At 35.6% G+C, this 23,667-nt stretch overlaps 2 protein-coding genes across 8 annotated transcripts; one reads left to right on the top strand and one right to left on the bottom strand.

Annotated features, from left to right (window-relative positions):
* Positions 1-3,920: 3,920 nt before the first annotated feature.
* Positions 3,921-11,983, top strand: LOC147569700 (autophagy-related protein 9-like). Of its 5 annotated transcripts, none has more exons than XM_086656207.1 (12): positions 4,146-4,325; positions 4,442-4,484; positions 4,692-4,779; positions 6,221-6,871; positions 6,951-7,271; positions 8,524-8,746; positions 9,514-9,693; positions 9,855-10,061; positions 10,456-10,533; positions 10,636-10,706; positions 10,849-10,959; positions 11,085-11,983. In XM_086656207.1, the coding sequence occupies exons 4-12, from the start codon at positions 6,294-6,296 to the stop codon at positions 11,875-11,877; spliced, it is 2,562 nt and encodes an 853-aa protein (XP_086512333.1). In that variant the 5' UTR covers positions 4,146-4,325; positions 4,442-4,484; positions 4,692-4,779; positions 6,221-6,293; the 3' UTR covers positions 11,878-11,983. The 5 variants fall into 5 exon arrangements, with proteins under 5 accessions (XP_086512332.1, XP_086512335.1, XP_086512333.1 ...); XM_086656208.1 differs by having other exon boundaries at positions 4,686-4,779; XM_086656211.1 differs by having other exon boundaries at positions 4,148-4,325; positions 8,656-8,746.
* A 355-nt stretch (positions 11,984-12,338) lies between these two features.
* Positions 12,339-16,378, bottom strand: LOC147569699 (auxin canalization protein (DUF828)). Of its 3 annotated transcripts, none has more exons than XM_086656213.1 (7): positions 16,306-16,378; positions 15,886-16,027; positions 15,289-15,617; positions 13,887-14,268; positions 13,241-13,456; positions 12,890-12,997; positions 12,339-12,743 (listed from the first exon to the last, which is right to left on the bottom strand). In XM_086656213.1, the coding sequence occupies exons 2-7, from the start codon at positions 15,938-15,940 to the stop codon at positions 12,490-12,492; spliced, it is 1,344 nt and encodes a 447-aa protein (XP_086512339.1). In that variant the 5' UTR covers positions 15,941-16,027; positions 16,306-16,378; the 3' UTR covers positions 12,339-12,489. The 3 variants fall into 3 exon arrangements, with proteins under 3 accessions (XP_086512339.1, XP_086512340.1, XP_086512338.1); XM_086656214.1 differs by lacking the exon at positions 16,306-16,378 and adding an exon at positions 15,728-15,791 and having other exon boundaries at positions 15,886-16,267; XM_086656212.1 differs by lacking the exon at positions 16,306-16,378 and having other exon boundaries at positions 15,886-16,208.
* Between the last annotated feature and the right edge of the window lie 7,289 nt (positions 16,379-23,667).

Here is a 23,667-nt window from a genome sequence, read left to right as displayed (position 1 = left end):
CTTCACAACCAAACCATAACATCACCCAGATATCCCCCTGATTTCTCAACTTAAAGCCAACCCAAAATCAAGCAAAGAAAAGTCATCAAAAATCAGCAGCAATTTATCCCCTCACACCATCAATTTAGCTAGCAGATTTAGGGTTTCACTATTAGGCGATTTTAACTTGAAGAAATTTGGGGATCTTTTCCCTTTCTGTTCTCTCCTAGTTAGCAAGTTAGATTAGAACAATACTTGAAAACATCAGAAGATCCACTAATAGTGAATCAAAAGGTAAAGGGATAAGCAAGTTCATCGTGCAATAAAGAGAGTTGCAGAAGTCTGGTTCAAACCATCAAGCTCCAGAATCGTTTTTATTCTTCAACAACAATCGAGAAATCAGTTTAGTGAAGCTCAATCACAGCCAAGACATTAGCCGAATCCATAACATGGAAGCATAACTAAACTCCTCTAATTATCCTTATTCTCTGGTTTGGATTTATACATACTTTTATCGAGTTTTCATACGTTGCTGCATGCTCACTTAACCATGAGCAGTTTTCATCCTGATAATCTGCCTTATTGTATGCTTCATCCATGGGAAAAATATACTTTCTAGTTTCACTTCAACTTTCCATAGATAGAACTAAGAACAACAAAAATCATGGTAGAAAGCCATGTACAGCTATTTTTCAACCTGACATCGAATTTATCTGTCTACCAGTTAGGTTGTACCTTCACGACAACTTTGATTACAGTTCTTTTCCTCGGCATATAGTGTAACAATGTTATCGAACTAATTATGATCAGTTTGAAAAGATATCCACTCTAGTTTGACCCATCTTGAATCGAAAACAGGTTAGGAACACTAATCGTCCAATAGATGGACTCTTATGCTGATCAATCAGACTAGAATTAAATAGCATTCATCTCAATTTTCCCTTCGACCCCGGTCGAAAATCTATTTTGCACATTACTCTACATCTTTGTCAAGCAGTTTATGTTGTTTATCTTCCAGCTCGATTTTCGTTGATTGCATTTGTTCTTGGTGATCTTATAGATTTAACTCTGAATCCTAGTTCCGTAACATGCTCACTTCCACCCCTTTTCACAATTTTATTGTGATCTTTTGCCAGATTAGCTGAGTATTTATACTCGGGCTATGACGGCGATCCCATTTTCCAGGTGTCTGACCCGTTCTACGTCGTAGAATTCGATCAGATATGGTCTCTTTATATGGGGAATACTGGCGGGATAACCGGAATCATCTTTTGATTCCATCTTGCATACATACCCGTTTCTTCTCGAAACTTTGGATATATGTTTAATCCATCTTAAGTGTTACAGGAAGTTTGACACAAGTTTCATCTTTAAATCAACCAGACGGACTCTCATGACCAGAAATCACAACATTCTCAAGAAGAGCTGCCAGACACGCAAGCTACAAAACGAATACTGCGTTACAAATCGAAGCTCTATTATGCACTCCTCCAGTTATGTTATTTTGTTGTACTTCTTTACTTATTGTAGTGTTGTTTTCTTCATTGGTTATTGTAATAGACTCTTTTAGTTAATGTATCGCCTTTCAACAAAAATAAAAATAAATTAAATAGACTATATCCTCCGCCATCCGAATCAACTTAATTATATAATTGCCTGACCTATTATGTAATATGAATCAAAAATTGTTTATCCTCATACATCTAAACGACCTATTTTTTGTGGTCCACCGGATGATTTCATCCAAAATAACTATTACTTTCTTTTTCTGTGTTGGTCAACTTACTACATAAAAGAAAATATTTTCGACGTGTAACTCTTTGAAAATTAAAACGTTAAATTAGGAAAAAAGAGACAAGATAAATTGATGATAGAAAAATTTAACAATGTCGGATCATAACAAATAGTCCTTAAACGAAAATTAATCGAGATTGAACATGTAAGGGTTGAGTTATAATGCCATTGATGCAATCGAAATTTAATAAAGGGTTGAGTTATAATGCGATTGATGTAATTAAGCAGGTAATTAATAAAGGATTGAGTTATAATGCGATTGATGTAATTAAGCAGGTAGAACATGACTTATTATGTCTATAGATGACAGCTATATAAATAGACCCCAAATATATTGATTGTAAGGGGTGGATGTAAATTGGGTCTAATTGTGCACAATTTAAGGAGAATTTATAACAAATCTTCTTAAAAATGGCCAGCGCTTTGGGGAAAGCTAAATAGTTTCCGGGGTGTAAAATTTTAAAGGGAATATGTATAATTTTAGAGATTTTCCGGGGAAATAAATTTTAAGGGGAAATAAAAAAAAAACACTCCACCTCACCTCAATCTATCTCCACCTCACCTCACTCTATCTCCACCTCACCTCACTCTCTCTCCACCTCATCTCTTTGTCTTCTCCGATTTGGTCGCCGGCCGGAAAATTTTCCGGCCGGCGACCATTAAAAAAAAAAAAAAAAAAAATTTTTCACTCTCTCTCTCTCTCTAAACTCCGGCGAAGGGGTTTCCCTTCGCCGGAGTCCCGGTCTGTTCTTCAACAGACCGATCTGGCCTGTTGAAGAACAGACCAGATCTGGTCTGTTCTTCAACAGACCAGATCGGGTCTGTTCTTCAACAGACCAGATCGGGTCTGTTGAAGAACAGACCAGTCCGGTCTGTTCTTCAACAGATCCGGCCTGTTGAAGACCGGATCTGTTGAAGAACAGACCGGAACTCCGGCGAAGGGGTTTCCCTTCGCCGGAGTTTCTAGAGAGAGAGAGAGAGAGTGAATTTTTTTTTTTTTTTTTTTTTAATGGTCGCCGGCCGGAAAATTTTCCGGCCGGCGACCTAATCGGAGAAGATAGAGGTGAGGTGGAGAGAGAGAGAAGTGAGGTGGAGAGAGAGAGAGGTGAGGTGGAGAAGCTATTTTGCTTTCCCCTAAATAAAATTGTCAAACAAATTTGACCAATTTTTGACCAAGTCTTCACACCCCGGAAACTTTTTAGCTTTCCCCAAAGCGCTGGCCTTAAAAATTGGAGAAGATTTTTGAAATGTAAGAGTCGGAAGGGCTCAAACTCATACCTGTAGGCATGGGCTCGAACTCATTAGATCAACACTCTTGTGTTTTTTTTTGTTGAAAAACACTCTTGTGTTATTATAGACATTAATGACCATAACCTCTTATTCACTCCAAAATGGAGGAAAAGCGAAAGAAAAATGAAACTCTGTTTGGTCGCTATTTCGGTTGAATCTTCATTGGGGTATGTTACCAGACAGAGTTTAGAGAGAAAAAAGACAACAATTTCTCTCTCTAAATCATGTCTGGTCTTATACCTCGTCCAAAATTCACTACAGTCTACAGGTAATGATTACTATTGAGAACAAATTGATGAAGGTGTTAAGGACTTCAATTGAAAATTAAATTTTTTTAGAAAATATCAATAAAATAAACTAAAGTTATGTCTCTCTCAAATTGTTGCCCATTTAGAATTTATAGTTTTATAATTTGTCCACATAAAATTGTTGTTCACATAAGATATTTGATTGTCCATATATTAACCACCATGTTTTTCCATCAAAGATATTTTCAGATTAAAGTATGGACACACTTACAAAGGGCACAGACAGATAAAAACACATTCAGATTCACACTTTTCTAAGCCCACAAATATTACTGTTACACAGTACATTCAAAAATCGAAAGAAGTGAGGAGAACGACCGACAACAAGCTCTCACCCTCACCACCACCCTCTTTCTCTTGCATCTACGTCGCCTCACAATCCCTTGTACCACCACCATTTTCTTCTTTTGTGTCATTTGCAATTGAGTTAGTCCACTTGCATCGATCATGTCAAGAAGGTAGGTAAGAGTTTGGTAAAACCACCAATTTTCAAAGAGGGTACGAGCTAATGCCTACAAGTCATGGCCTACTTCAAACCTACACGAAATTACTTGTCTCTGTTTTCGAGTCAGTTTTTTTTCTCTCTCTTGTTGGACTTTTGCACTCGGTTGATATTGATTTAGGTTTGGAGTAGGTCTACTTTTGTAGTTATTACTTCTCTTGCAGAATGGTTGCGGTTTCCACGACGCTTGATCTAAATCGAGTGAGTCAGGCCTTCAAGGAGTAGGCCCATGGGCCATGGGTTCCTGTCATTCATTTCGACTCCATGAGTACAAAAAGGAAGGGAAACAGAAGAGCAGAGAGAAAGAGAGAGCAAATATATTAACAACAAATTCTTCCTTACTTCCACGCAATTAAACCTAAAGAACCCCTCTTTCTTGTTCTTTCTTTGCTTCTTATTTTCCTTCTTCAATTCTTTTATCTCTTTTTTCCCTTTTGATTTCTCTCTCTAAGGTAGTACTTCTTGTCTCATCTCTCTCTCTCTACTGTTCTTTAAGTTAATTCCTTATAACTTTATTTTTCTGCATTTTTCAATACCAATCAAATCACTTCTTCTGGTTGTTTTTCAGGATTAATTGCTTAATTGGAAAGTAAATCCTTTGTGGGTCTCAGGTAATTAATCAGTTGCTATTTTATTCAGATTTTTGTATTAATGTGATATTTGGGTTTTTAGAGCTTTCAGATTTTGTATGATACATTGGTACTTCTTAGTGTTGTCTAAGACATCAAAAAAGAAAGAATTTTATTGGTTTGGTTTAATTAGGGGATTAGGTTTGATAAAGATGACCAAAATATTAATTCTTGACATTCAAGAATTAGGAATTTTAATGAATTTGGAGCTTCTTGGGGATGAATCAGCTGTAAATGTGAGTCTTGCTTCAGGGAATTTTGGGTCTCACAATTTTAGGTACTATTTGGGGTTTAGTGCGAAATTGACTTAGATGTTAGCTTATGATTGGAATTTTAGGTACATGCTTGCTTATTAGAAGATAGTTTTGAAGTGGGCTGACTGTTATGTTAATCAAGGGTCTTGCATTATGTTATTTGGATGGGACACCCTACTAAAAGGGCGGCACTGTTATATTAAAGAACGATAGACCATTCAAATGCTTGTCGAATCAAGTGCTTAAACCAAACTTATACAATGAAAACCCAATTCGACTATCTGAATGTCTTAGTTTCATTGTAAAGTTGTGGGAGATGGTACTGCAGACCTTATATGCTATGAAGAAAGAGTCGGGATTAATCCCCGAGTACACACCGACTACTCCTCAGTCCCCATCTTGCCGACTCGACTAGGAGCCAAAACCCTAGTCCCGTGGGATTCCGAGTAAATCCCCGACTTGGTCCGACTAGGACCGAGTCGACTAGTCGGGTCAGTCGGGATTATTTAGCTGAGCCTTTTTTTCTTTTGCTTAAATCGACAAAGGTGGTTTAGGATTTGCTCATTCGGCTTTTCACCCTTCCTCTCCCCTCCAAATATCATTATAACCAGATTGAAGTAATTTTGAAGTTTTCTTGCTCTCCAAACAAGATTCCAAGTTTCTCTATCTTCTCAATCTTTTTTACTACTTTTTAGAACCCATATTGTACTCTTTTTCTCTATAAACTCAAATAAATGTTAGTTGTTAGTGTTTTATACTTCATTAATGTTGTAGAACTTGTTGATAAGTATATGTGTGCTTCTTAGGGATGAATTTTTAGTGTTTATACTTCATTAAGACCAAATACTTATATTTATACCTATATATAATTATATTCTACGACTAGTCCCCTGTAAATACGACTAGTAGCGACTATGCCTAGTCCCAAGTCCGCCGACTAGTCCCCCTTGCCGACTTTTCCAACATAGCTTATATGAAATATTTATGTCTAATCATCCTTCTTTCTTCACTTCAAAGCATGTCATTTAAAATTTTATTAGTTCTGGTATTTTGCAATGTGTCTAAATCCACATCCCAACTCTGGAAAGTTGATTTTGTATTTGAAGTCGCCCATTGAATTTAACGCCTTTTTGATGACATAGTGAACTTTGGTTTTTTCATTCGAACTATATTCCCTAATATACTACCACATCAATATCAAGTGATTTAATTGACTAATAGTGTTTATCAAATAGCCACTATCTATAGTATGAGACGCAGTGTCGTAATGTTGGCCCCAGCTTGAGTATTCTATTTTTTTTGGGACTTCTTGTCTCAAGAAAGTTCACGAGTATGTGATATTCTCTCCATATGTGCTTTATATATGAATAGTCCGTTTATTGTCTATTAAGTGATAACTTGCTTTTTTATTTCTCAAAATTTTTCCTCACGTTAAACTATAAAGGTCCATTTTCTTGCTTTCAGCTATTCATTTGTCCATTCACAAGATTTCGGGCATGGACTTTCTGTATTTGCTTTTTGCGCAAGATAGTGAATAATGTTTGGTACACAAGGGGCTACAAATATTTCTAAATTTTTTAAATGGAGATGGCAGAGAGAAGAATCATCATTAAACACTGAACTGCTAATTGATGTGCCAACTGAGATTGAGTTATCTGACTACCGGAGGCAGCCAAGTCCTGGTAGTGAAAGTCCTTCTGGACTTCTCAATGGTGAAGGCTTGAATGTAGAACCAATTGCTGATTTAGACATTTTCTTTGAAAGGCTTTATAGTTACTATTGCGAGAAAGGGCTTTGGTGCATTATCATCAAGTGGGTCGTAGAACTCCTAAGCTTGGGTTTCACCATATGCTTCTCTGCTGTTTTCCTATTATTCGTTGATTGGAATGGCTTGCGAAATGCGAAGTGCGGGATAGATGCAGTTGAGTCAGGAATTAGACCATGTGATCTGGCTAAAGAGGCACTTCACCAACACCCACTAACTCCCTTTACACTTACCAAAGGGGTCATTGTTGGATATCTAGGAATATTTTCTGTCTATTGGATCTTTTGCTTTTTGAGGTTCTTTGCACAATTAAGAGAAACATTGGAGATTCGGAGCTTTTATTACAATAGGTAATGTTGAAAGTTTTCTCTGATTTCTAAGCGTTATTTTGGCATGATTACCAAGTTTCTTGCATTCTCGTTTATGTAGTCTCTATGTTACTGATCGTGAAGTTCAAACCACACCATGGGCATCCATTCTCGAAAAGGTTGTCCAGATACAAAGATCAAAACAACTTTGTGTGGTCAAAGATCTCTCTGCACATGAAGTGATCATGCGAATAATGCGAAAGGAAAACTATTTGATTGGGATGCTCAATAAAGGTGTTCTTGCATTTCCCATCTCTGAATGGGTTCCAGGTACTGGTCCTGCAGTGAGTTCTGGTAAACATGGAAGGAACTATCGTTTAATATTGCCAAAGACTCTTGAATGGACTTTGAATTGGTGCATACTGCATAGCATGTTTGACAGGTATGCCATATTAACAAACTTCAAGTTTATTCTTATTTCTTCAGAATTTTAACAAAGTTATATTATTGTGGGCGTTATTTTTGTTACAAATCAGAATGAACTCATTCTTAATCATAGGATAGACACCAGATTTTATGTGTGATGAACCTACGTTTATGTACCAAGCACAAACCGTTTGACTTGTGAAGTTTGTGTACATAACCTTCACTGTTATTTGAAGTTTACATGATTACGGAAACCAGTATGGGCATGCCTCCTTCATCTTCAATGTAAAAATTGCTCCATTGTTCTTTTTTTGTGTTTCTCATTTCTCTTGGTAGCCCCTCCAAATAGTTTAAGGTGTCTTCTATTAGCTTCACAGCAAGAGAGTGTCAAGTTTAGATTAAACCGGAAATAGAGGTATGTGATGGATAGTGCTAAAAATTTATTATACATTGTTAGTCCTTATGAAACTTAAGGAGACAAACAATAGATGTTGTTTTTCCTGCTTGTTCCATTACTAACATCCCCTTGATACTCCGTGTATTGCATCAAACCTCGTGTTGCAATATGTCTCAAGAAGATGTCATAAGAAGTAAACCTCGTGTTGCAATATGTCTCGTATATAGAACTTGCTATGGTTCGTGTGCTAGAGCTTAAAAAATGATAGTCACTCTGTTTAGATTTTAGAAGGTTAAAATAGGAAAAAGAGGTGCTTGAATAATTACTCCCTTCGCCAGTTCTCAAGCACTGAGTGGAACGCCCATCTAATGAAGGATAGTTTGTCTGATCGTATCTAGATTCCTACGTGCATGATATACGTTGACATTTCTAAACAGTCTTTAGTATTACAAACAATTTATATCACTATTCATCAAGGCACTATCCAGATTTTATAGTTCTTCTTGCGTCAAATGCATGTGTTGGAATGTTAAACAAGTTTAATTTCTCTCTTTGGTGAATGTCTGCTGAACCCTTCTTTTATATTTTACTGTTAGTGTGTCACTCAAAATAAATTGAATTGTGGATTTATGAATAGATACTAGTACAATAATGCTTGGTTCAATTAATGCATTATTTATTCTTCATTACATACATTTGTTGCTAATCGTGAGTTCTCTCATGAGACTGATCAAGACTTATTGTTATGCCACATTGTTTTATGGAAGGGTTCAAAATCATTAGTTCGATTTCAGTTAGATCATGTTATTCAGTGACAATCGTTAGTAATTTATAATTTTTCCGGTTATCCCAATGTGCTCTATTCCATCAGAAACTTCTGTCTACAGAGAGACTTTCTTTCAAACCCTACAGCATTGAGAAAGAGGCTTATGGCAGTTGGATTAGCAATGCTTCTCCTTTCTCCTTTTCTTGTCATATTTATGCTGGTATATCTCTTCTTGAGGCACGCAGAACAGTTCTATAATCATCCAAGCACGGCATCATCTCGACGATGGTCAAATTTATCAAAGTGGATCTTTAGGGAATTCAACGAGGTATCTCTCTCCTGGTGTTGAGCAATTTTACCTTCGATGTTGTCACTTATGTATCATTGTGGAATAACGTTCTAGCAAATGTAAATACTGTTCTGTTTTGGAAGCAGATTGCAGTAAAAAGTGATCTAGGGGTTTAGCTTTAGTATAAGTTTATAACCAAATAGAGATAGCGGATACACTACCACTGCAACCTTGAATCATGACTTCAATGATAATTTGAAAGCACTGCAAAAGGTTGTAAAACCATTTGTATCAGCGAAGAAGAAAAAGAAAAAGATATCATGATTCAAAAGTTGTTTCTTGAATCTGAATATGTTGATTCCTGTAATGAAACCATTGATGTGTAAGCGACTCGGCAACAGCCTTGAATTGTTTATTTGAAATATTTGATCTGTTCGGACGAAGGGTTTGTGAATCCTCAAGATTTCCTTGGGTTACCAATAAACCAAATCCCACCAAATGTTAGGCGTATGTTGCGATTTACAACCAGTTTTTAAAATAAAGAAGCTCCTAAAAACATCTTTTAGCTGGTCTGTCTAAAAAAGCAGTTGCTAAATGAAAAAAAATCCCCATTCAAAGGAGAATTCTGTTCTAAGTTTGATCTGAAAAGAAATTAGGAGTTCTACTTGATTTTTTATTCTAGAGAACACTAAAATTTACAATATTACGCGTCGACCTATTTTTCTTCATTAACTCCTTAATGTTTCTTTATGGTATTGATTTCCTCCTTTTCATGTCTTTCATATATGTTTAATCTTGCATTTCAGGTTGACCATTTATTCAAGCACAGAATGAACAGCAGTTTAATGCATGCTGCTGATTATCTAAAGCAATTCCCATCCCCTATTATTACTATCATTGCCAAGTTTATCTCTTTCGTATCTGGGGGTTTCGCTGCTATTCTCATCATAATAGCGTTTATTGAGGAATCGTTACTAGAAGGCCATGTAATAGCATTTCCCTTCAACTGATTAAAAAGTTTTAAAGCAAGCAATTTCACTTTATGTGTGTGTCTACATATATATATTATATATATATATATATATATTATATATAATATGTTCTTATTATCCCTTTAATTTGATCAAAACTATCGAAATGTTTGCAGATATATGGTCGCAACTTATTTTGGTATGCTGCTGTTTTTGGAACGGTAACAGCAATTAGCAGAGCTGCAATATGGGACGAACTTCAGGTCCTTGACCCAGAAGGAACGATGTCACTAGTAGTCCATCATACACACTTTATGCCAAAGAGATGGCGCGGAAAAGAAAGTTCTGATGTGGTTCGGTCAGAATTTGAAACCTTATTTCAGGTACTTGGTAGACCTCTACTAACTATGAAAACTTCAAAATCGAACCTATCTTAATGAAGTATGATAAATTACCCCATTTTTCTTCCATATAAGCAAAATGGGTAGCTAAACTATTAATTTCTTACATTTTACAGAACAAAATGCAGAAAAGATTTTTCCCTAATATTTCATAAGCATCATTCCCAGTGATAAACTTCTGAAATATAAGATTGTGCATTACTTGCTGCTTTTTTAGTTCCTTCAAACATAATTCAAATTATGGTAGAGGTTTTCAGTTCTTTTGCCAAATCACACATAAACTCGTAAAGGAACTTCTGTCTCTAGCTTCCCTAAATTTAGCTGTTATAGGTAATAATTGGCTCTCATGGTATTATTATGTTACTGAATGATGCAGTATACTGGAATGATGTTACTGGAGGAGATGGCCTCGATCTTTCTCACCCCATATTTACTTCTTGTTGCCGTGCCAAGGGTAACATTATGGTTCCCTACTCCAGTTACATTCTTATTTCGTTCTCCATTTTAGTGTTCCCAAGCTACTACTGATATAAGAAATTCTGCAAATTTACTGTAGCGGGTGGATGACATCTTGAAGTTCATTTCAGATTTCACTGTGGAAGTTGAAGGCGTGGGTCACGTTTGCAGGTTCTTGTTCTTTTTAATTTTCTTGAAACCAGCTAAAATGGCGTCACTTCAGTAACAAGTTGAACACCTTAACTATTGACTTTGACTTTGTTGACCAAGTCCTTTTCTTTTCTTAACTTTTTGTTGTTATTATTTACTGCAGCTTTAGCGTCTTCGACTTTGAAAAACATGGAAACAGCAATTATGGTTCACCACATAACGCACCACGAACCCAGAGGAGCTCCCAGGGCAAAATGGAAAAATCTTTCTTGAGGTATGATTTGATTTTGGCAATTAAGTTGTCCGAGAAACTTAAGAGTCCTTCTCCGAACTATCTTATATTTCAGTTGCCATTTCATACTCCTGACATCTTGAGTGGTTTCTTTTTTTATTCTTCAGCTTTCATAACAGCTACTCTACCTGGGAACCAGATGCTCAAGGAAAACAATTTATATCCAATGTTGGAAACTTTAGGGAGCAAAAGTTACGAGGAAGAACACAACTAGATATGGGGTATCTCAGGAATAGGCAATTTAGACCGAATTTGAGATTCCAAGGCCAAACTGACACTTCTGTTCATCGGGGTATCTCAGCAGGCAAGGGTCACCCGTATTTGCTGGACTGGTTTTATACATCACGGGCTCCTCATGCAGCTGATGATCCCCTTGATCTCGAAGGCGAACCATCACATTATAGAGAGAGAACTGAGGGTGGGGGAGTTTTTACGGCGCCGCCATTTCATCAGAATTATAAGCGTGTAATACCAAGATTCGAAGAGAACTGGGGTTTTCCATTAGACGAGGATCGTGTACAGAGTAGTCACATGGAAGCTTCTACCTCAACTCCTTCCCGCGGAAGTTTGATACGACATCATGATTCAAGCCATGAAGAACACCCTACTGATAGCCATTGGTGGGCTCGTAGTGATCCACATTGTACAGGTCCTCAAGCAAGTTTCATGGAGCCTCCTAGTTTTAGCCAACCCATATCTGAAAATATTTATGATAACTGCTCGAATAGAAGTACAGAGGAGCAAGAACAGAGATTGGATTGGAGGAACTCACGAATGTTATCAAGAACAACTTACATGGAAGACGATGTTGATTTAGACATAGAATTCAATCCTCCATTCAATGTTTACTCTAACCCTTCAGAAGATATTGAAACGAGAACAAAAGATCATGAATTGTAAATGACAAATAGATTTGAATTTGTTTGATACCTTTTTCAGATGTTATTAGTTCATGGGTTATGTTTGATCTGAATCGTTTGAAATAGTGAATTGTTTTGGCCGTGGCGGAATGTAGGATATTCAAGACAATGGACTCTTAATCAAGACTTTATTATGGCTGACTCCAATAGACTCAAATTAGTTTGAGTTTTCCACTTAGACAAGTTAGACAGAAAATAAATATTTTGAAATCAACCCTAATTAGGTGAGAGTGTATTCTTCTCAATGACTAAGTTGAAGATCACTTTCTCACGAGGATAAACGGGCGTTTCAAATGAGATCCAATGTAAACTAAACTTGCTATTCACTTAGAAGATCTGGGTAATTCGGACGGGTCCGTCTTCCATCAGTATACACACAATTATCTCCCAAGCACAGGTTTCTCCCAAGCACAGGTTTAAGTTCAACGTCAACTAAAAATGGAACACCGAACAATTTTTTCTTCACATACCAAAACTACATAATCACCCCACAATTATGTATACAAACAATGATATCTATTCCTTTATTCCCATCACTACATTTTCCAAATATTGACTAAATAAGCTTTAATTGCTAAACCCAAAATTTCCATTAGTATAATTTCATTGATGCAAGAGATAGTTGATTTGTCCCTTGGAAGCTGTAAACATGGTGGAGTAGATTTTGTATGTTATGAACCCAATTTTGTCTATGACTTTTATTTTTGCACTTGAATTCTAATAGACCTTGTTCAGTTTTTAATACAAAGTAGCAATTTTTCTCTTCTGCTTTGATATTGTTTTTTTCTCCTTCTCTTTTCGGGCATATCGTGATCTCGTCGTCATCGTATACTTCGTAGACGATACCTATATTGCAATTATAATTATCATTATCAACCAACAAACTAATTGCAGTTTGTGGACCGAAGTGTCTATTGGTCAAAATTGGAAGCAAGAATTGGTAAGAAGTTGAGAGCAATTTGGGAGTTTACCCAAATAAATAAAAAACTTACATTTCTTCTTCTTCTTGAAGGCTCCTCCTACATGTTTGCTTTTGAGCTTAACAATGACTTGAGAGTTTTTATTGATGTAGACGGAGACTCTTTTCCAATGAAAAGTTCCTGCAACATTATCCAAACTCAAGCATTTCAAGTTTTAGTAATGACCAATTACTTATTAAGAAGGGCGAACTTCCTATCTTACATCCTACCTTACCGCATTTTGTACGTGGATAGGGTAGGAAAAGTGAAAGAACTATTGTCCTTGAAATTATGTTTCCCCTGGTCATATTCAAATGCGGTAAAGTAGGAGGCAAGGTGTGGTAAACATGTTGTCATTGTTATTGAAAGTACATTGTTATATACCTTTCCCTGAGCGATGAAGCAATTCACCCTTACAGCAAGGAGAATCATGGTTCACGACATTATGATCAACGAAATCAGTCCAAATCGGTGGTGGCTCTACCGCCTGCTTCACCGACAGTCCCATCTTTCTTTCATTGTAACAAGGAGAAATGGAAGTGTTTCTCACTTCTCTTGAGTGTCCATTTCTTGCTTCTAATGCACTTGTTCCTCGTAAAGCTTTTTCAAAAAAGAACATACAAATTAGACCACGGTTACGATACATTTTCTATCTACTCTAGCTAGAACGGTAGTTCGGATCTCTGTCTAAAAGGACTCAGGGGTCATTTTACCCCGTGAGAGCCACTTCTAGTTTGGCTATACTACGAGCGCCTTTGACTTGGGCCTGTGTCCCACCGTCCTGGGCACCCTAGTGAGAGGGGCTGTCCACTAACACTGGATAAAGTTACAAAAGATTTTGACAAAAAAAGGTTCCCAGCTGATGTGGCGGGTGTGGTTTCAAACTTTGACCAAATCTAGGCCGTTGAGAGATGAAAATCATCAGCTGGGAACTTTTTTTTGTCAAAATCTTTTGTGATTCTAGCATCTCTCTATAAATATATCCTTTACATAAAACACAGCATGTCGTAACCAAAGGTAGTACAAGTACCTGTTGCAGCTGCAGCTGTTAGGGTCATCAAATCCCCAGGACTTCTTACGTCGACAGCCGACCTGACAACATTAGAAACTTGATCATGATCTGCTCCAGCTGATTCAGCCATCTCCATACAATGTGAAGCTAAAAGTTCAGTAGCTGATGCTACCGCAGAAGCCATTTTCGAGCTAGAGGTCTCAGAGGCAGCTAGACTACTAGTAACCGCGGCTAATGCTGCAGAAAGACCTGCAACCTTTAGGGCAGCATGTACCCTAGCATTGTCAATACGCGCCCTTTCTTTCTTTTTTGTTTTGTTGTTGTTACTCAATTCCTTTGTATTTTGAAACCATTTTCCAACTAATGGTGATTTCCGAGGATTAACTGTCTGATATAGTTGCTGCAAAAATCAAAACATATACTAGTATCTTGAGTTTTGTTGTAGTAAGAGATGAAACCTATAAATCAAGTCTTCCGCTGGAGTTTTAGGGCAGCTATAATAAGAATGTATAAAGTTTGTGCAACCCTTTTCATCTAAGCAAGTGGCCAGGAGAGGTACGTCCAATAGACTTCACAAATGGTACCAGAGCCTGGTTTACGGCGCAGTGGCATTGAGGGGAAGACACAAAGTGGGCCTATCAAACAAGTTCAAATGAAGTTTTTCCGACAAGGATAATGCTACTCAGACTCTCAAAGTACAGAAGAAGTCAAGAAAGTAGACACTTTGAGAATGTAGGTTTCATTCAACTTTACCAAAGTAGAAGTGATTTACAAAATTTTTTAGCTTCCCATGTCTAAATGAAACAAATGTTTTTCGTCAGACACCGGGCTTCTGTATAGAGCTTCCCATGTTTTTACCGATACAAAATGGTATAATACAGTAAAGTTGTGTTTGATTTAACTTTCAGGAAAAAGAGAATTTCGAAGAAAGATATTAGGGTTGTTTCCCAATTTACCAGATGGCAGGAATAATTAATGGAAGATGTGCCTTTATTTTTTTAATTTGTAACTGGACTTACCCATCTAACCGATAGAAACCAGTTAAATTTGTTCTTGTATGACCAAACTACCCCCTTCAAATGGCAAATTGAAGTTAGTTAAATTTGTTCCTGTATGACCAAACTACCCTTTTCGATTGGCAAATTGAACTTTAGTTGACCAAACTACCCCTTTCGAATGGCAAATTGAACTTACCCTATTGGTCTCGTTCGTCTCGAAATACTTATCATCTTCCCATATCTATTCAAGACGGATAAGTTAAATTTCCAAATTTAACTAGTTTTCGAACAATTGGATGGTATAAGTCCAATCATCAATGAAAGAGACATCTTCAGTTCGCATTTTTACCAGGCTGGTACATTAAGAAAAACGTTATTACGAGTATATGAAAAATAATAATTATATGTATGATTATACTTACATAATTTGGGGGAACAAGCATTTCTTGATTATTAATTGCATGAAGTGAAAATTGTTGCTTCTTTGTATCATGTAAAAGAAACTTGTTCTGTTTATGAGCAAGAGCTTTGGAAATTTCAGAAGCAGAGAGACTCCATGATCTAGACAAGAACTCCATTGGTTCCTTTGGTGTTTGTGGTGGTGGAATCGAAGATATCGATAACGAAGAAGAAGATAAAGATGTTAAATCTAACTCTTCATTCTCTTCAACATTCTCTAATCTTTGGGACAAATAATCTTGCTTATTCCATTTATAATTACCTCTACTACCCTCCATATTTCTTCTTCTCACTAAAAAAAATGTAGAAACCAAAGAGAGATGAACTCAAAATTTGAAAACAGTATAGACCAATTTATTGGGTAGTGAATTTGTTAATAAATAGAGATGTACCCATAAGTACCTTGTATTTTGCCCAAGAAAGAAAAGAAAGTTAAATATGATATGAAGACCTTGAGCTATACTCTCTACACATATATAGGAGACAATAAGAAGAAGAGTACAAATTATATATATATATATATATAGAGAGAGAGAGAGAGAGAGAGAGAGAGGACATACATGATAGATTGTCAGAAGGGATTAAGTCCTTGTGCTTATTGTGAACATACTCCATGAAATTAGGTTGGTCCTTGTTCCCAATTTCTGTATCAAAACACCTTTTATCTGCCAGCTTTCCTGTTTCCCTTCATATATGATATACCTATATACACAAACAAATATAGAAATTTGAAACAACCCAACCCATGGAGTAAGGTCGCGTCTGTTATCAAACACACCCTTAGTCGATATATTTTTTCTTACTCCGTGCTAAAATATGATCTATGAGTCTAATACCTTTTTTCGCTATTGTATGGATCTAAATGCAGTGTGAACTTTGTTTTAGCGAAAAGAAAGGGTTTGTCTATTAATTAATCATTTATAGATGATTCAATTAGTCTATACCTTGAGTAAGTAAAAGGGGAAGAAACCAGTTAAAACCTTTGAGAAAAGAAAACATTCCCTTTTTCAAGTGGAGAGTCTGAAATTTCAATGATTTGGGTCCCCTTCTCTATTCCCACTCCTCAGTCACCTCTCAATCTCTCATCATGTGTATGGAATAGTACTACTGCCTTGCACGACTACCAGTGGTTGGAGTAACCAAACAGACTAACTTTTGTTCACACACACTAAATGTGTGTCTACAAAACCCACCATACCTAATTGCAAGACTCAAATATTATAATTAATAGAGTTAATTCCTATTTGGCTCCCTACTTTGTGACCAGCTTTAAATATGGCCCCCAAAATTCTGTAAATTCAAATATAACCCATTTTTTTTTATGTAATTGTCCTAACTACCCTTCCTTTAAATCTTTTTTCAAAATTAAAAATAAAAATAAAATCTTAATTCCACCTCATTTCCCTCTCCACCACACATCACTTAAGTATAATGTGATACTCTATACTCTTCATCAAAAAAAGTATAATGTGATAATGAACATTATACTTAGAAACCCACTTTGTGAGAGAGAGGAATTCGAATCTTGGAGTATGTACCAACAAAAAGTATAGCATTACGTTTTTTGAACTTTGAAAAACAAAATTATTTCTTTGAATGTGGGAATTAATTCCAAGATGTCATATGACTAAGACAATATGAAATTAAATATAACATGATGGTTGAAGGAACACTTTAAGGCCTTAACACATATTGTTGGATTTCAAATGTAATAGAAAGACCCTAAAATATTCTTAATAAGACCTTTAAAAGTCATGACAAGACCTTTCAATGCCTATTATTTATTTATACGAGGTAATGTAAATAACTCTCAGGATTCGAGTGAATAATATCTTGGATTTCAGAAGGGAGAGTTGGTAAGTTTGTCGAATTAAGGTTGTTAAGCGAAGACGATTTCTTCTGTGCTTTTGTTTTCTTCTTCTAGATGTCTTTTCTTCTTTGCATCATTTGATTTGAAATCTACACTGCCGTATGGGTAAATTGTTGATGATGCTTTTGTCTATTAAAACTAATTAGAATGATCTCGTGATACTAATTGGTCGTTCTTCATTCGAATCATTGAACCTGTCATATCGTCTCAGAATATAAAAATGTTTTTGCTCTAATTTGTCTCGTTTAAATAGAATTTCAAAGAAATTACATATTTACCAAAAATGTAACAACAATGTAGAGAATTATGAATCAAAACCCATAAACCCTTTATACATGGCAAAAATTGATGAAGAAAGAAGATTCTTTTGAAAAACGTCACAAATGCTTCATCAGTTCTCGTTGCAAAAGAGTCAACAACTCATCTTAATTTGTCAATATCATTTCATCAAATTCTTTCAAAATTCACAAACATCGAAACCACGGGTCATGGAAAGCAAAGTCGTCTTTTGAATATTTTTTCCAAATGATGAAGATAAAGTATGAGAAAATTGTTTATGTGGATAGTTAAACTTCAATAAGTTTCGTAAAAGAATCTTTTTATGGCATTGTACTTTAAGATTTATGTTTTCAGATCATTTAACTTTACAGGATATGTTTAAAATTAGAATTTTTTTAGTGAAAAATCGACAAAATGAAACTAATTTGAAAGTTAGGCCCACTAAAAAATAATACTCCCTCCGTCCCAAATTAAGGTTCGCTATTCCTTTTTTGGATGTCCCAAATTAAGAATCTCATTCCTAATATATCATATAAAATTCCTTACTTTTCCATGATTATCCTTTCTTTGATATTTTTAACATATGATGCATTAATTAAGTTAATTAAGATATTTGACATTTTCCAACACAAAAATTGGTTTTTCTTTGTAATCTATCAATTACTTCAAGAAAAATTAATTATTTCAAGAAAAGTTACATGTATTTCTAGAATAGAAATTATAATCATTGAATTACTTCAAGAAAAGTGTCTAATAAATAAGGGTAATCCTAGAAGAAGAAAAAAAATGAAAATAAGTTGGATTACCAATATGGGACTCTTAATTTGGGATGGAGTGAGTATTGTAAAAAAAAAAAAAAAAAAACTCATTTTGTAACATTTTTAAAAATGTTGACAACATATATAATTATGTTGTTAACAAGACAGTCTTATTTTTTTCATAATCCCCTTGTTACCCTTCTATGTTGACAACATATATAAATATGTTGCTATAAACAGTCGGCGACATATATAATTTTGTTGCTACAAACTGTTGGCAAAATATGTAATAACGTTCTGACTTATTATAAAATGTTGACGAACTCATTAGTCGAAATGTTAGTGGCACGTTCTGACTTATTATAAAATGTTGACGAACTCATTAGTCAAAATGTTAGTGGCAGTCTGTGTTTGTCAAATGCAAAAGACGAAATGCAAAACATTTTTGCAAACCAATTTTTGAGCAAAAACAAATTTGTTCAGAAATATACAAAATTGTTGAGAGCAAATTAAGATTTATTTAGAAATTTTCATAAATGTTTCTCACGTTAATTTTGGAGTAAAGTTGTACTTTTACAAAATGTATTTTTTCAAAAGTATTATATTATTTCAAAATGTACAGGATGAAGAATGGATACCTCCACCTCAAAATATGGTAAAGATAAACACTGATGGAGCACTTACGGATTTTGGAGCATCGGCGTCGGCGGTTGTTCGTAACAACCATGGTGATATTATCCATTCCTTATATGATACTTTTGAAGCTCTATCTCCTTTACACTCTGAATTGCTTGGATACAGATTAGGGTTGCTGGCGGCGGAATCAATAGGAGCTCGGGACTTTATACTAGAAACTGACTCTAGGGTTTTATTTTCCTTTTTCATGGAAGAAAGTCCAACGGTTCCGTGGAGATTACAACCTTACCTTGATGAGATTAAGACACGTGCTACCGCTTATAATATAACTTTCTCCTGCTGTCGACGAGAAGCGAATAACGTGGCCCACGATTTAGCCTCCCAAGCTCTCTACTGTCTACCTTGTAGTTAGTGGATTGTATTATTTTTTGAGTGTTTTTATTTGGGAAGTGATTGGTTGTATACTTTTATTCCGATTAATTTATTGGTTGCTCCCCTCAAAAAAAAAAAAAAAAAAAAAAAAAAAAATAAAATTGGATGTGGTTATTTATTATTCTCAAATTTTGGGCCTTAAAGTCAAGGGCCCATGATTGTTGTTGGAGACTATTTTCAATTGACCAAAGGGAAGAAACATTAAATAGAGATTGCAAATTTTAAACGGTATTACTATTGTTGTGGATGTGTGTCTGGTAATTATTAAACGACCTAGGCCCGCATATTGCTACACACTCAACCATTCTCGACATTTAATCCTATTTATTACAATTCGACATATGAGACGGACTTTAAATTTCTCTGTTTGTCGCGTTAGATAACATTGATTGTTATTTTTCCTAATAGACGTTCTTTTAAGATAACAGTTACTATTTTTTATGTCAAAAGTATCTCTAATGCAAGAAAAACTTCAAAATTTTGACTCTCAGTAAGATGAATTGTGTACAGAATTTTCTTTAAAACTCCTTTGAACGCAAAATTTCTATTTGCATCTTATTGATGATACGTTTCAACAAACAAAAAAAATCTTATTGATGACACGAACATAGGTAATCTAAAAGTTAATGCTCATAAAGATATGCCCTCTTATCTCTTTAATGACTAATTTGTAGTATTAAATTTTTGAAAGAGATGTAAACATTTGAGAGCATCTACTAAATCATAAGTATAAATAGAATAGTGGGTTTTCTCACCCACGTTAGTAATGTGTCGGCAAAATCGAGCGGCTGCCTATTGATCTAAGTCGTTATCTATTTGGGTGGACTTCCTTTTTCTTTTCCATCATCTTCTCTTTAATAATCTTTTGGTGATGGGTAGGTATGGAAGGATTGATTATTAAATGCTACTCCACAAATTAACAGATTAGAGATCTAGTATTAATATCAACTTTATGTAGTTCAATCACATATTAATTTCATATAATATCTTCGAGGATGTGTCTTGATGGTTACGTAATCTATCCATCTAGATAAACAACCCGAGTATCGTCCGTGGATTGCTATTCTGAATAATAAAAGTCATCAATTATTGAGAAACAAAAATTCAAACGATACTGGTCCATATAACTACGTTTTAATTCTTTTGCGTACGAGTAAGAAGATGTCATATGCTTAGGATCTTGGCTTATTTCAGACGTTTATTAGCTTTCAACATGCTCCTTACACAATTTAATAAATGTATTACGAGTAATTTCATTTATACAACAAACTTAAGATATTTAACAAACCATGACAACCTTACTTAGGGTTTTTTATGCCTAAAAGCCAAAAAGAAGGCTAGAAGGTGAGAAATTATGAATAAACATGTTGGATATGAAACATGTTAGATCTAGGAAGTTTTACTTTTGGGGGTTTTGATGAAGTAAAGAACAACATCATGATGAGGAAGTGTTGTTGCTCCCTTCATTATCTAGCTTTTCTACCACATGATAAAAGGCATGCAGCATGCTCACTTCCGGAAGGGAGTTTGGACCTTAGAAATGCCAAGAACTAGGGTAACTACCTTGAAAAGAAAAAAGAAATAGATTTTCAAAAAAAAAAATAGGGCCTAAATAGGATATGGATTCCTTTGGTTGGGGTTAGGGTTATAAATCATCCAACTTTAGTAGTAAAGTGTTGTCAACTTTAGACCAACCCCAATGGCCCAATGTATGGGATTTGAGCTCCCAGGAGCCCTCAATTTTGATTTTAAGCGCGCTCCCAATAGAGACACTAACCCAAATTTAATACAGTATGTTATAATTTTTATGTGATGTACGTGCATAAATTCTTGATTTCAATTATCAATTATGAATTAGCCTTATTTCAATTCTAAATAAATTTTTTTAGTTTGATGTAAATCTAGAAAAATATAATTTTAAAAAGATAAACAAAAATAAACTTTTAAAGAACTAGACAAGAACCTATTGAAAAAACTAAAACAAAAAATAGTAAAGATTAAAATATAGTGGAGTAGATCTAGGGGTGGGAATCGGTCCGGGTCGAGCGGGTCGGGTTCATGTTATTCATCGGGTCGCCCTTTGAAACTCTCTGTCCAGTCGGGCTTTCGGGTTTAATCGGACGGGTTATTTAAAAATCTTAGTGTCAAAAACCCGTCCAAGTCCGTCAAACTTTTCGGGTTTCTCGGGTATCGGGCGGTCGAGTATCGGGTTTTCACCAGTTTCAAAATATCTCGGTCGAAATCACCAAAATATTTCTATTCCGATGGTACCGAAATTTCTATCGAAACTAAAATTTAATTAAATTTCTCTTAACAATGTTGTGTCAAGGGCATTCCTCACTTGGACAACAATATATGTATGTATATATATATATATATATATATATATATATATATATATATATATATTATACACTTCAAATACTTTAAAAATATATCTATATATATGTTATACATGCATACATTAATACATACAAGCAAGCATACATATAATGTGCATAGGTATTATCATATAAATGGATGACATTATTAAGCGGGTTATATCGGGTAAAGATTATGGGGCGGGCTGGGCGGGATGCCGGGTAGCACTTCAAAACCCGTACCCGACCTGTTGATTTCATCGGGTCGGTCGGGCTAAACCCGCCTTCGGATTTCGGGTACCCGCGGGTTCTAACGGACTCGGGTACCCGCGACGGATTTCGGGTTTGCGGACTTTTTTCCCAGCTCTAAGTAGATCCCGTTTTTAAGGATCCGCCCCAATATAGCCTATGAGAGCCCTCAAACGACTATTATTGGGGTTAGGAGGGGCTCCTAATCCCTCGAGGAGTCCAATCCATAATCTCCTGAGTTGGAGCCAACCCTCGACATTTGGGTAGGGTTCTCAAATTCATAAAATCACGGTTGCTCTTAGATATTATCTTAACTTATAAAAATGACCAATGACCTATGTGTGTCACTCCCTAAGTGACCGCCTTGTCTACTCAGCGAATAGACCAAAAATATTTTTAGTCTTTATCATACTCTATAAAAGTAAGAAAATATCAAAACGATTTTGTCTTATTAGAAGGTGGTCTCTTCGATCGAGTGACCCAGCAGATCACCTATCTTATGATTAAATTCTTTTTCAGCTCTCAATTGTGACTAAGTGGCGTTTTGTCCTCAAGAGTGTCTCGCACATTGTTTTGGTCTCCACATGTGACTTGTTTTCGTCCCAAATCTGCTACCGGATAAGATTTTATTATTTTGCAATATTTTCTACAAAAGAAATTTATGCTAAAGTACCCTTCTTAGATTTCTTGAGGTGTCTAACTCAACGTTTTGGACCCCATAGTTCGATTTGGCCTTCAAAAACAAAAAAAGGTGATCTTTTGCCGGAACTACTCTTGGGCCAGTATAAAATTAATTCCATAACTTTTGAAAGGACAATCGTTCTTGATAGCCACGTTTCTTTTCTGCATGCCAAACACCATAATAGCGTTTTTGTCAAAAATAACAAATATAAGGGAGTAAATCCATTTACCAATTTACAGTTATATTTGGATAGGAAACGCCTATAGCTATAATCAGTGGCGTGGCCGAGAATTTGGGGGCCCGGTGCGGAAAAAATGTTTGGGGCCCTTTCTCCAATAATATTTAAGTTGTGCATTTTTTCCTCCCAAATACTTATATGCAAAAACAATACACATTTGACACTCCTTCCATGAAGTGAATAGAACAATAAGTATTCAACTTCATTAAGATAAACACTAAACTAATCTAATAGTTGTTAGAAATAATTCGAGGCAATGTGAGTTAATAAAATAAACAAAAAATTGACCATGGAGAGGATTGAACCTAAGACCTCATACTAAATGTTGAAGAGGTTTACCAAATGAGCTATATCACTATCTTGTTTCATTTCATACTGCCAAATCAATATATTTGATTTGACATTTAGGGGCCCCTGTCTCTTTGACAAAATTATGTGATTTGAGGGGGTCCGGTGCGACCGCACCTGTCGCACCCCCTCAAACACGCCCCTGGCCATAATAGGTAATGTTTTGTGTGTTTGTAGGTGTGTCATGTCCACCCCCTCTTGGTGTAGCGGTTGGACACCCGCTCCACATTACGGAAGTCCAGTTCTATCCCATGGAAGTTCAAATCCATAATCTATTGAACTTGGGAATAAATCAAGTAATTTAGTTGGGTTTTAGGCTCTTTAGGATGGCCTTCAAGTGGCTTAGATCAGACAGTTAGTTTACTCAATTCATGAATCATAATGTACCTTTGCATTATCTCTTCATAATGTATCAATGCCTCGTAATGACTGTCACAACCAATTTCAAAAGAAAAAAGTGTGTTGTCTTTATTAATATGAAAAAATTAGA

Source organism: Eschscholzia californica, unplaced genomic scaffold, assembly GCF_041429995.1.
Source record: "Eschscholzia californica isolate CP2 unplaced genomic scaffold, dmEscCali1.0.p SCAF_1, whole genome shotgun sequence".
NCBI lineage: Eukaryota > Viridiplantae > Streptophyta > Magnoliopsida > Ranunculales > Papaveraceae > Eschscholzia > Eschscholzia californica.
The sequence above is the reverse complement of the archived record's forward strand: the minus strand, read 5'-3'. Positions and strand labels throughout refer to the sequence as shown.